The sequence below is a fragment of the Drosophila subpulchrella genome, unplaced genomic scaffold (assembly GCF_014743375.2).
Source record: "Drosophila subpulchrella strain 33 F10 #4 breed RU33 unplaced genomic scaffold, RU_Dsub_v1.1 Primary Assembly Seq354, whole genome shotgun sequence".
NCBI classification, from domain to species: domain Eukaryota; kingdom Metazoa; phylum Arthropoda; class Insecta; order Diptera; family Drosophilidae; genus Drosophila; species Drosophila subpulchrella.
The window spans coordinates 10,753,695-10,765,718 of record NW_023665577.1 but is presented as its reverse complement, the minus strand read 5'-3'; the positions used below and the strand labels follow the sequence as shown (position 1 = coordinate 10,765,718).

General features: G+C 37.4%; 3 protein-coding genes across 3 annotated transcripts; all 3 read right to left on the bottom strand.

Annotated features, from left to right (window-relative positions):
• Positions 1-1,126: 1,126 nt before the first annotated feature.
• On the bottom strand, positions 1,127-2,856 carry LOC119560424 (putative gustatory receptor 93b; the record flags this gene model as incomplete). The annotated part of the gene is made up of 2 exons (XM_037873861.1): positions 1,127-1,507; positions 1,846-2,856. Coding segments are annotated over 2 exons (1,170 nt in total), but the record flags the coding sequence as incomplete, so codon positions are not given.
• A 261-nt stretch (positions 2,857-3,117) lies between these two features.
• LOC119560422 (putative gustatory receptor 93c) lies at positions 3,118-4,361 on the bottom strand. The gene is made up of 2 exons (XM_037873859.1): positions 3,327-4,361; positions 3,118-3,276 (listed from the first exon to the last, which is right to left on the bottom strand). Exons 1-2 carry the CDS (start codon positions 4,359-4,361, stop codon positions 3,118-3,120), a joined length of 1,194 nt encoding a protein of 397 aa, XP_037729787.1.
• Positions 4,362-4,797: 436 nt separating this feature from the next.
• On the bottom strand, positions 4,798-5,989 carry LOC119560314 (putative gustatory receptor 93b). The gene is made up of 2 exons (XM_037873692.1): positions 5,018-5,989; positions 4,798-4,956 (listed from the first exon to the last, which is right to left on the bottom strand). Exons 1-2 carry the CDS (start codon positions 5,987-5,989, stop codon positions 4,798-4,800), a joined length of 1,131 nt encoding a protein of 376 aa, XP_037729620.1.
• Between the last annotated feature and the right edge of the window lie 6,035 nt (positions 5,990-12,024).

The window sequence follows — 12,024 nt, the reverse complement described above, 5'->3', positions numbered from 1 at the left end:
AGAGAGATTCCGTAAAAAAGTGACCCATAATTACCCAGGCAGCAGAACAATCATGGGAAAACTGACTATAACTTGGCTCGGTCTCATACCACCCGACCCACCTCCACTCCCCTTTCTCCATCTCTCGGTTATGTCTCTTATGAAGTACAATTATTTGAGCAATGCTATGTTTTATGATTATCTTGCCGTTTACACAACACGCAAAAAAATGGAGGAGGGAACTAAAGTCAAGCCATATTTTGGGTTGTCGTTTTTCGACTGGGAGATACCCATATACCTAACTTTTTAATGTCATCAGCAATATAGTATTTTTGAAGAAAGTTATTTAAAACAGACAAGAGCAAGATTTAGATTTTGAATAATAATTGTCCATATGATAGTACTTAAAATATAATCTATAAAAATTAAATATTATATCTTTCGACTGGGAATACCCATATAACTACCTTTTTGATTTCATAAGCAATATATTATTTTTCAAGAAAGATATTTAAACTAGCCAAGATAGAACAAGTTCTTTAATAAAAACTACCCTTATAAATAATGTTTTAAATGAAATGAAAAAAAAATATTTCACCATTTTTTAAATTTTTGCTTAAATTTTTATATTTTAATATGAATATTAAGATGTCTCTATTATTCCAGCAAACCCTGTAAGGTAAAGGGTATATAGTGCACCCCAGAATTCCAGTTAAAAGAGCAAAATCTCAGCAGGAGCAGGAGCAGAACCGATCGTGTCATTATTCCGGACCCAGTTTCACTACCGAGATAATAGTGTTCATCTCATCTTGGGTCTCTGCTCTTGGGGCAATTTGATTTTTTATTATCGCCGCCGTTCGCCGGCCCTTTGTCTGTTTTTTTTTTAGTGAACCTGACTGTCCAAAGAACAAGTGCAGTGGCAAGTGCACCTTTATGGGTTTCTCTTCTTTTTTTAAGGACCGGCTTTGTACCCTAACCTATGCTAATTAGAGCGACGGCCTCGGCCTTGTTTTTATGCGCCTTTTAGCGTGAACTGTCCGCTGATATTCCCCTCTCAGTTCCCCCATCTCCAAAGTGCCGCATAAATTTTCTGCTTGACGTCAGCATGAATGTTTAATTAATGCAGCGACCAAGTTTCATGGGAAAAGTTGCAGCGGAACAAACGGTTAGGCGGAAATTGGGAATTGGGTCCTGCAACTGCCGATTTCAGCTTGGGTTTGCTGTTAAATTCCGTTCTTTATTCATTATTTTATTTGCGTGCAACCGCAGGACAGGTGGGCTGGGCTGTACCGTATGGCCTCAAGCAGGTGTATCGTGTATCGCGAGGTTTTGGGAGGGTGTAATACCGCAACCAATGCGTGACGCTGAATCACATTTGCTGCGACTGCATGTCGTACTGTACCAGAAAGGTCACATAGGTGACCATTGCCGAGAGAAAGAACAGGGTCAGCTCGTTGGAGACCTCGAAAAGGCCCAGAGGACACACCTGCAACTTCTGGTGATGAAGGCGGCCCAGGAAAAGCTCCAGCTGAAAGGAGGGAAAATATATGAATTGGTGTATGGGATTGATATGTTTATATACCTTAAAGGTAAATAATAATAAAATTCGAAATCAAAATAATAATTTTAAAATTTGATTTTAGCAACTCTTTTTCTTAATGAAATCACATTATTTCTTGACTCAACTATTTTCAAAGTTATTCATGCAATGTTATAGGTTTTATATTAAAAATTACATTTCTGTATTCATATATTTTTTTTAACAAATGTAAAACACAACTCTTCCACATTTTTAGTGTGGTATGTACTTGAGTCTATCTTAAATTAGTCTGAAAGACTTAGAAATAATAATAAACATGTTATTACCTTTTGATGGTGACCCTTGCTCTCAGTCACATAGAAATTCTCGAGGCTCAAACGCTTTACCAATCGAGAACCACTAACAGCTGAATGTACAGACATAGTAAGCAGCACCACATCGATGAGTAATACTACAACCAAACCCCACAGGTTGAAGATGTACTTTCTCCGCAGAATGACGTGATAGGAAATCATGGCCATGGCAAAGAGAAATTGTGCCAAAGTGAGGAAAAGTGGCAGATTGAAAAGCCGCTGGAATCTCCGAGACACCTGATGAATTTCCTCATAAAGCCGTAAGCACTTGTTCAAATTTGAGATGGCCTCACAAGTGGGCTGTTGATTTAATCCAATGTCGTCTTCATTCAGAGAACTCAATTGTGGCTTCAACTGACATTCCACATAATTATTCAAGTCCTTGTAAAGGACACCAATGCTGAGGTAGCCAACGAAACACAGATGCATAATCATTCCAGTGCCAATGGAGGTGTACATATTGCAAAATGAAGTGAACAGGACCCAGGGTGAGAGCTTAAACCGAAAGGGCATGAATACAAAAACTAAGGATATAACTTTTACGGTCATCAAAGCAAACTCATTCTTGTCACCGAAACCATTTTTATGACATTGTGTAAGATTTCGCATTCGCCGAAAGAGCTCTAGAAATCGGTTGACCAATATAAGTAGCTTTTCGCCGAACCAAAATTGCAGCACCAGGATAATTGCACTGCAGATCAGACACCCGAACCATCGAAGGGCGAAGAAAGCCCGAAGATAGAAATCGGCATATTGGGCAGCCCATATATCGTAACTATTGCCAAAAAATCCACAGGTCAAAAGTCGGATAACCAGGCAGATCCAAAGGTAACCCCGACTATTGATGGCCACCAGACGGGAACCCTTTCTCTCGACTCGAAAGGTAATCACTCCAAAAGCAGTACCATAGAGAAAGAAACTTCGAAGCAGCAATCCAGAAATCCTGGAAACGTTTAGACAGCTCTGTATTCCCGGCATAACTAACAGACCTCAAGTGGCAAAGCCATGTATCCATCCATATATCCATATACTTTATTTATCCATTAAGTAATTAGTTTGCCGGTTGGTTGAGCAGCACGTCACTCCCAGTTCTTTTTGACCCCTATCTGGATTTGGTTTTCAATTTAGCTAATGACAAGGAAACAATTGTTTAGAAGCGAGTATTATTGATAAATGATATATAGTACATAGGTTAAAACAGTAAAGAATCGCAATTCAAATTAATATATATGTTTTGGACACATTTCACAATAGATTGGTTTGAATACCGTACTGAACCACATAGGTAAAATATGTGATCATACTGGATATAAATAGCAGAATTACTTCGTTGGAGACCTCAAACAATCCCAAGGGTCTTACCCGAAATTCAAAGAAGTTCAGGCGACTCAGGAACATTTCCCACTGAAAGGTATATCATAGTATTATTATCATAATAATAAAAGATTACTCACCTTGACATGCCACTCCTTGTGATCGCTAATGGGACAGTTCTCCAAACTCAAACGCCGAACCACTCGGGAACTACTGACCGCCTCGTGAACCGCCAAGGTGAGGAGTATAACATCCGCAAAACTTTTCACCACCAGACCCCACATACCGGCCTTACTGGGATACAACTCGGCTCGAATGATCACCTCGTAGGATAAAACAGTAGTGGCAAATATCTTTACAATCAGAATTATAAGAACAGGAAATTCAAAGAGGCGATGAAATGATCGGCCCACTCGTTCGATTTCGTCGTAAACTGATATACACTCATCCAGGCGATTTTCAACGATCCTAAGTTGCCTTCGACTTACAGGACCTCCGCCAGGACGCTCCAAGGATCTTAGTTGTCGTCTTAACTCAACACGCACGAATCTATTTAACTCGGAATACAGAGCGGCTACGCTGAGGTATCCAAAGAATCCAATGTGTATAATCATCAGAGAGCCAATTTCCAGGATTATATCCAACATCATTGTGGACAACCGTAGCAAAGTGTGTAGATTGCCCAGTTGGCACAACTCACAGTACAGTTCGTAGACCAAGCAGATGAATTTGATAGTGAGCAGGAAGAACTCCCGTTTGCCGCCAAATCCAATCCTTTTCAAGGACGACAAACGACGAACACGTCGAAAAAGCCGCAGGAAACTGTTGATCATCCGAAGCAGCTCCTTTTCATAGCCAATCTGAACCACTATAATGCAGATGGAGCATATGAGGCTGGCCGAAAGACGCAGGAATTGTAGAATCCAAATGTAGAGATCCTCGATATCCGCAACGTGAGGAGCACAGAAACACAATACTGACGTGGCGCTAATGAGCCGCAAACTCAGGCAGTACCATTTAAGTCGGTTCCGATTGCGACCCACCAAGGACTGGTCTGAGGTCCTTTTACCAATGTCAAAGCAAATCACTCCCAGGACCCTACCATAGTGGTAACTGCAAGACAGGATAGCCGCCGAAACGGCTGGCAGGCTTACCTTCCTCAGACGTTTAATCATGACTGAAGAGTGTCCCTTCAAAGTCCCTGTATTCATAGCACGATGAATTCCTCGCCTTTTTTATTTATTTTCTTGCAGGCCTTTTATGTTTATTTATTTGTGTGTCTACTATGTTATAAATGTTGTGCATTGCCTTAAGTCAATAATATTAATATGATTAATTATTAACTGATAGTCCAAATTTAGCGTTACTAAGTAAAATGTATATCTTACAGACAGTGGTGATGAAAAATATTAAAACTATTTAAGAATATTGTTAAGGCATTATTTATAGATTAACAAAGTATGTAAATAGTAGTTATATTATAGAAACCATAGTTTTTAGCGGATTTGTTTGTCTAATATAGACTTATTTACATCAATACCAACACTTATTTTAATTTTTTTCCGATATATAATCATATTTGCATCCCGTTTCATTTTTCCACTAATCGAGCTATTTCCCTCGAATCTGCATTACAAACTGTACGATAAAAACTAGATAGATAACCAATCCAGACGCAATCACAAGAAATAGTTTGTTCGAAACATCAAACAGGCCCAAAAGCCGAACCCTAAACTCGTTCAGGTTCAGATGGGTGACAAACATTTCCACCTAAAGCCAAAGGATATTTTGCAATGAGCACCTGTAGAACTTAATTAATTAATGTACTCACCGATCTGATCCAATCTTTTGACTTGCCGACAAAGAAAATATCCAGTATATGTTCCCGAATGTATCTAAACTGATTAACTGCTTCTTGAATAGCTAAAGTAAGAATAAGCAAATCGACCATATTTTTAAGAAAAAAGAGCCATAACCAAAACTTAGTAAAGTTTAGGTCGATTATCATTTTATAAGAAATCACCACTATATGTAGAACTGTCTGCACTGTGTTCAAAAATAGGTGCACATTAAAAACGTCCTGCAGAAGGGGAACTACATAGGAAAGCTCCCGGAAAAGCAAAAAAGTTTTCTTCAGTCGCTGGGTTCTATTTATCCGAAAACGTAAGGACTTATATCTTAGAGATCTTGACTGAAAATTTAGATTTTCATTCAAATTTCTATAAAGAACACCCAAGCTAAGGTACCAAATAAAATTTATACGCATAATCATATTGCTGGCAATAACTACATAAGTGTAAGTGGCCCATCCGAATACATTTTTTACACTGAATACCCATTTTAATATTCCCCACAAAAACATGATCTCTTGAACATGGCAACATAACGAAAGAAAGATTAGGAATAACTCTCGTCCGCCTCCAAGTCTCCAGTTTTTCCGCATAAAGATAGCCAAATATCGGCTGATCAATTTAGCCACTTTTGATCCATGACAAATCCTTACGTAAATCATCGACAGATAGCAGACAATCGAGAGCACCAGGCGAATTGTGTTCAGTATTATATCAATTGTACGTTTTCTGCTCCAAATCCATGAACCGTATGTATAAACATATGCACAGACAGGTAAAAGTCGCCAGATAACCGGAAACCACTTCCACCACGCTCGACGGATACACCAAGTTTTCTCCATGCCATTAACTTTATCCCTCGGTTTCCGCAATCGAATAGCGACTAGACCCAGGCATCTGGCGTAAAAAAACATGCCGCGAAGGATTCCCGAAGAAAATTTAGAAGCATACATATCCAGAAATTTGAGCAGGACTTGATTGCGTTAAACCTCGGCCGAAACTGAAAAGTCTTTCTCAATGAATTACGTTAATGGCTACTTAACTTTTGATAAAATCTCGGTTTCCGAGTGAAAGGCGGGGAAGTAAATGTCTGCGACAGGTGATGTAAGATAAAACTATATTTATAAATCAGTTGAGTATCGATAAAGTTAGAAAATATTCATTTATTGTGGTAAACAGGCATACTTTACATTATTATTTACGTTTATAAGGGAGACAATAATAATATCTAGCACTACTTTTATCGTAATTGAATTACAGATTGAATAATAAAAATCAGATAACTATTTACTCCCGAGAAAATCCAAAGGAATTCTTTGTTAGAGATATTACAAAGGCCCAAAGGACGGACGTTTAACTCGGTAAGGATTAGATGGGTGACGAATATTTCTATCTTAGAGAAAAAATAAATTTAAGTTTCAGTAAAACTCAAGTATGAAACTCACTCACAGTTTGGTTGACATGTTTAAGATCATCTGTAAATAGGATTTCAAGGGTGAGTTGCCGAATGTATCGAAACTGATCGGCTGCTTCATCAATTACCGAACATAAGGTGAAGACATCGAGTAAAATTTTAATGATAACGGAACTTAACCAAAACTCGAATAAGTTCAACTCGATAATCATATTGTAAGAGAGCACGACAATGTACAATAATGAATTGACCAGGCTCAAAAATAGGTAAGCGTTAAAAATACTCTGCAATGAAGTTATCACATATGAAATCTCCTTAAAAATAGAAATTGTTTTCTTTAATCGCTGGTCGATGTTTCCTTTTCGATTAAGTTTATGGGTCTCCACTTCAAACTGCACTTCAAAACTGATTTTTTTCTTTAGATCGGTATAGAGAATACCTAAGCTAAGGTACCAAATAAAGCAGATACGTATGATCATATTGGTGGCCAAACTGACATATGTAAATGAAGCCCAGGATATTATACCATAAGGGACACCACCAAAATTATTGACCCACTCCATTAATCCCAACAGAAACACAATTTCTTGGGCCTGGCAGCCCAATGAAATTACAATCAGAAATAGTTCTCTTCGGCCTCCAAATATGGCAGGTCTTCTGCTATTTAACGATTTCACTCGCCGATATAACTTAAGATATTGGTTGACCAAGTTAATTATCTCATTGTTATGACAAATCTGAAGATGAAACCACGATAAGTAGCAGATTATCGTTATTAAAAGGCGAGTGGAGTGCAGTACTGAAAGCACAATTTCCGCCTGCATTATCCACAACCCGTAGGTATAAATATTGGCCCAAAGAGGAACGAGTCGCAGGATTATTGTAAACCACTTCCAAAACGAACGATTGCTCCAGATATTCTCTATGATCATACTATTATCTTTTGAGTTCTTAAAACGAAAGGGGAACAAACCCATCCATTTGGCAACTAAAAACATGACACGCATAATTGCATGGGCTACATTCATCCCGAAAATTTGACTTGACTTGCTAACTTTCAGCCACAATACTCAATACTCAACTGAAATGCAGTTAGCTAATGAAAAGATAACTTTTGAAAAGATCTCAAGTCTCCTAAGCACATCATGCATCACCTGTCAAACAGATAGTACCATTACCAATCAATATAGGTACAAACTCATACGAACCTTATATTCTGGCTAGAATTATAATGAAGTCCAATTTCTTTCGATGATATTGATATCTATAGTCACATAATGATTTCAAAGGCTAGCCAGAAAAACAAGATACAACATTAAATATTTTATTTATATTTAAAACATTAAAATAACTATAAACTAACTGTTCATTAATAATTAAATTGCAAAAACACCTCAACATGGTGAAAAATTTGAATATTAAACAGTATTTAAAGCAAATCTATAACTGCATATTTCGTCTTTGCATAACAAATTGTACGATAAAAACGATATAATTTACTATACCAGATACGGTTATCAGAAAAAACTCGTTGGAAATATCAAACATATCCAGAAGACGAACCCTAAACTTCTTTAGGTTTAAATGTGTCACAAATGTTTGCACCTAAGGGCAACACAAAATTTCATTAGTGGCCTAAACACTAATATATAATCTTCTCTTACCGTTTTGTTCCAATCTTTCATCTCGGCGGCTAGGAAAAGGTCTAGAGTGAGCTCTTGAATGTATCTAAATTGATTAATTGATTCTTGAATTGCCAAAACAACAGCAAGGATTTCGATTGTCACTTTTATCAAACGAAACCACTGCTCAAATTTCCAGAAATGCAAAAAAGTAATCATATCGTTTGAGATGACGACTATATAAAATAGTTTGTGGAACAGATTTAAAAATAGATAAACATTAATAATGCCTTGCAGTGAAGAGACCACATCAATTATCTCAATGAAAATTTTCATAATTCGTTTCAGTCTTCGATGAATATTTTTGGTTTTGACGATCTGGGATTGGAGTTCAAAACACATGCATTCTTGCACCTCGGCGAACAGGACGCCCAAGTTAAGGTACCAAACAAATTTTATACGTAGTACCATATTACTTGCGAAAGCTGTATAAGATAAGCAGGCCGAGAATACGATATTTTCAGCACCTATGGCAAGGGGCAAAATAATCGAAAGATATACGAATTCTTGAAATTGGTAAACAAAAAATATCGTAATCAGCAGTAACTCTTGACCACCTCCAAATCCAATTTTCTTCCTCACAGTCAAGGATCTTAATTGACGAAAGAGGTTTAAGTATCGGTTAACCAACTTAATCAACTCGGGACCATGGAAAAAATGTAGGTGGATCATCGATAAGTAGCTCGGTATCGTAACCACAAGTTGAGAAGTCTGTATAAGTTGGTCTAGTTTTTCGTCCTTCCTTATCAACAGTGTAAATATATATATGGCACCACAAAGAGGCACAAGTCGCAGGATGACTGTAATCCACTTCCACCATTTCCGATTCCATCCGCTTTCCTCGAAGACCAAAACATTATCTTTCGAGTTCTTAAATCGAAAGAAAACCAAACACAGGCATCTGGCGAAAAAAAAAGTTGCGCGCAGAATATTGGCGTTTATATTGGATACTCGAAACTTCCGCATACTTATAGAACTTGTCGGTTTGACTTTAAATTTGAATTAAAATGGGTTTAATATTAAGTTAGTTAACTCTTTAAACGATCTTTTGTAGCTTTGTCAGTGACAAGTGAGGGTGAAATTTATCATAAGTCGGCTGTCAAAACTATATTGCTGTAGGGAGTTCCCTTGGGCTATACAATCGTATTTTCCCTTTTCAATTAACTTTTTCACAGTGAATTATTAGTGGGATTTAGAAGTTACGATTTTCCTTTCATTTCCCAGACTTGAGAATTTGTTGTGGACTTATTCACGCCATATTCTCGACATCTCAATAACAAGGCAACACGTTCTCATTTCAAGATCACGTTTCGGAAATCTACGAGTACGTATATTTCAGACTGCCCCTTTTCGAGACCCTTACTCCAAAGTTGGCCTGCTCATCTCTTACGTTTGCCTTTGATTCACACGCTCACGATCCGAGGCGATGGGATGCGATCCTGGCTCTAAGCTCGCTCCTCCAAAAAGGCAATGTAAATGACGCCCCCATTTCATGCTGTACGTGATCTTCCCATACAATATCTTGTGCGCAACATCTTCACTGGCCTATCCGAAAACCGGGAACGATTACAGCGCCCAGCGATTTGCGTCCGCATCTGAGAGATCTGAGAGATCTTTCGAGTCTGTCAAGCAGGGAATCCCCCCCTCGAGTTGCCCCCACCCACGCTTCCCCTCTGGGATTTCGCCTTTGTCTGACATTTGAAAAGAATTTTCACGTTGTATGATTTATTTTTTCCCCTCATCTTCTTTATTTTCTGTTCGCTTTGGTTTCTTTTTTCCTTTTTTTTCTTTTTTTTTGAGGGCAATTACAGTAACAACGCTTGGGCACGTACATTTTCCGGCATTGTACGAAAATTGTGGGAACAATCAACGAAATAAACAAAAGTGCTTTGCATGTCGTTGATTTGCCCAGCAAATTGCTCGCACTTGGCCAACTGAAATTGCTATGGCTACAGCAGCATCAACAGCAGCTGGAAAAAAAGACTATCTTATCACGACGAAGACTCGAATACCTCAGGTCTCTGAGTCAGATGGTATGATCACTTACCCAAAGCAAAAAAGAACGTGATAAAAAAGCTTAATACACATACAGATGTATCTTTCATATCAGCTTTTATTAAAAAAAGTGATCGAAAATGTGATCAATCAAAGATTAAAATATGTTATGTATTAATATAAGCACATATTAATTTTGATGTATTGTTATAAGCAGAAGTGATCATATTTTTATTGTTGATCCATTGTAAATGTAATTAATATTCGAGTTAATGATCAAAAGTCTTTGAAGATTAGCTCCCGCTTGATTAGGTATAATGATCATCGGATATTATGGTCGGCACAACATAATAGTCTGAGGATTGTAAATTAAAGCGTAATAAAAACTTTACACGCTGTAATATCATATAGTAATCCCCCAATGGAAAATGTTAATCCCCGAGCTTGGCAGGGTATGGTAAAGCCAATGATCCGAGTCGAGTGGGGCCAAGGAAACGATGTGAAGCCACAAGTTGGTCAGGAGATTAGAGCAGCTCCCCATTTTTTAGCCTTTGCTGACCTCACGTCATGCGGGATGGCCTAAAGAGGGAGCGAGAGAGGTGATCATAGCGAGCGAGATGGGTACAGGGAGTAGGGGTACTCGGTTCAGGGCTGATTGATTTCAATTTCAGCTACATCTGTGTGTACATATGTATATACTTACTGCTGTCAGATGGCCTTGGCTCGCTTTTCACGCTTTTCCAGACATTTCACCCCACTCGACTGCAGCCGCTGACATTAATGGTGATTAATGCGAAAACGGAATGCAATTAAATTCCGCCGTTTGGCCGTGCCATAAATTATTGTGATTTCACAGCTTACAAAAAGTCAAATAAAATGTGAAATCGCGGAGGAATAGAGTGTTTCTCTATACTTACAAAAAGCGACACCCTGTTTTTCGGTTTTTTTTTTGTTTTAATGACACTGTCTTAGCAGTACCGTTATCGCAAAAAGAAAAGGCAAATCATCGACGTCATAAATTTTGCTTTTCAGCTTTGAATTTATTGCGTGGCGAATGCAAAAAAAAACGCGAATTGCGGCCAACGCGACTTTGCCGAGAGTACAAACACCTCTGCCAAGCCGCCAATCTACCTCTCCCTCTCTCGCACAGGCTGAGCCTACGATGGCGGCCAAATTAATAGCACTTAAAAATTTTTAGAAAACATTTGGAGACACAAAAACGAACACAATCGAATTTGATATATATTAACTAAAATAAGAAAATAATGAACTAATTTCATTTTAGTTTGATAAAAATACAAATTTTGATTAATTTTTACTATTCGGTAAGGTTAGGAAGATATACCGAAAAATATTTTTTTTATTATTGTATTATTTTGTATTATATTTTAAATCAAATCTATCAAATAGTTTCATTACACAGAGCGGTCTACGAAGATCAACAAAATTATATAGTCCCTGAAAGTATGCTTTATATCATGATTTTATTTTTATCAGTTCCATTCTTTAACTTTATCGTCATTTAATCAAATCAATTATAAAGATTGGATTTTATTAAATTGTTTTATTAACTGAAAGCGCTAAATAAAATCTATCTAATAGTTCCATTACAAAGAACGGTCTACGAAGATCAAAAAAATTATATAGTCCTTGAAAGTATGCTATGTATCATGATTTTATTTTTATCAGTTCTATTCTTTAACTTAATCGTCTTTTAATCAAACCAATTATAAAGAATGAATTTTGTTAAATTGTTTTATTAAAGCACTGAATTTTCAAAAACAATTTTCTGAATCTTGATAAGTTGCGATTGCTGGTGTGGCATATTATATAGTTTATGAGCCTACTTAACAACTATTATAATATTCCCCGCCCATAAAGACTGTCAAATAGATAC

Excerpts from the sequence above, each read along its gene's own strand:
- LOC119560422 (XM_037873859.1), bottom strand. The coding sequence starts at position 4,361 with ATGATTAAACGTCTGAGGAAGGTAAGCCTGCCAGCCGTTTCGGCGGCT. Across the intron at positions 3,277-3,326 it reads ACAAGGAGTGGCATGTCAAG|TGGGAAATGTTCCTGAGTCG; the intron begins GTGAGTAATCTT and ends TATACCTTTCAG.
- LOC119560314 (XM_037873692.1), bottom strand. The coding sequence starts at position 5,989 with ATGTATGCTTCTAAATTTTCTTCGGGAATCCTTCGCGGCATGTTTTTT. Across the intron at positions 4,957-5,017 it reads CAAAAGATTGGATCAGATCG|GTGGAAATGTTTGTCACCCA; the intron begins GTGAGTACATTA and ends CTTTGGCTTTAG.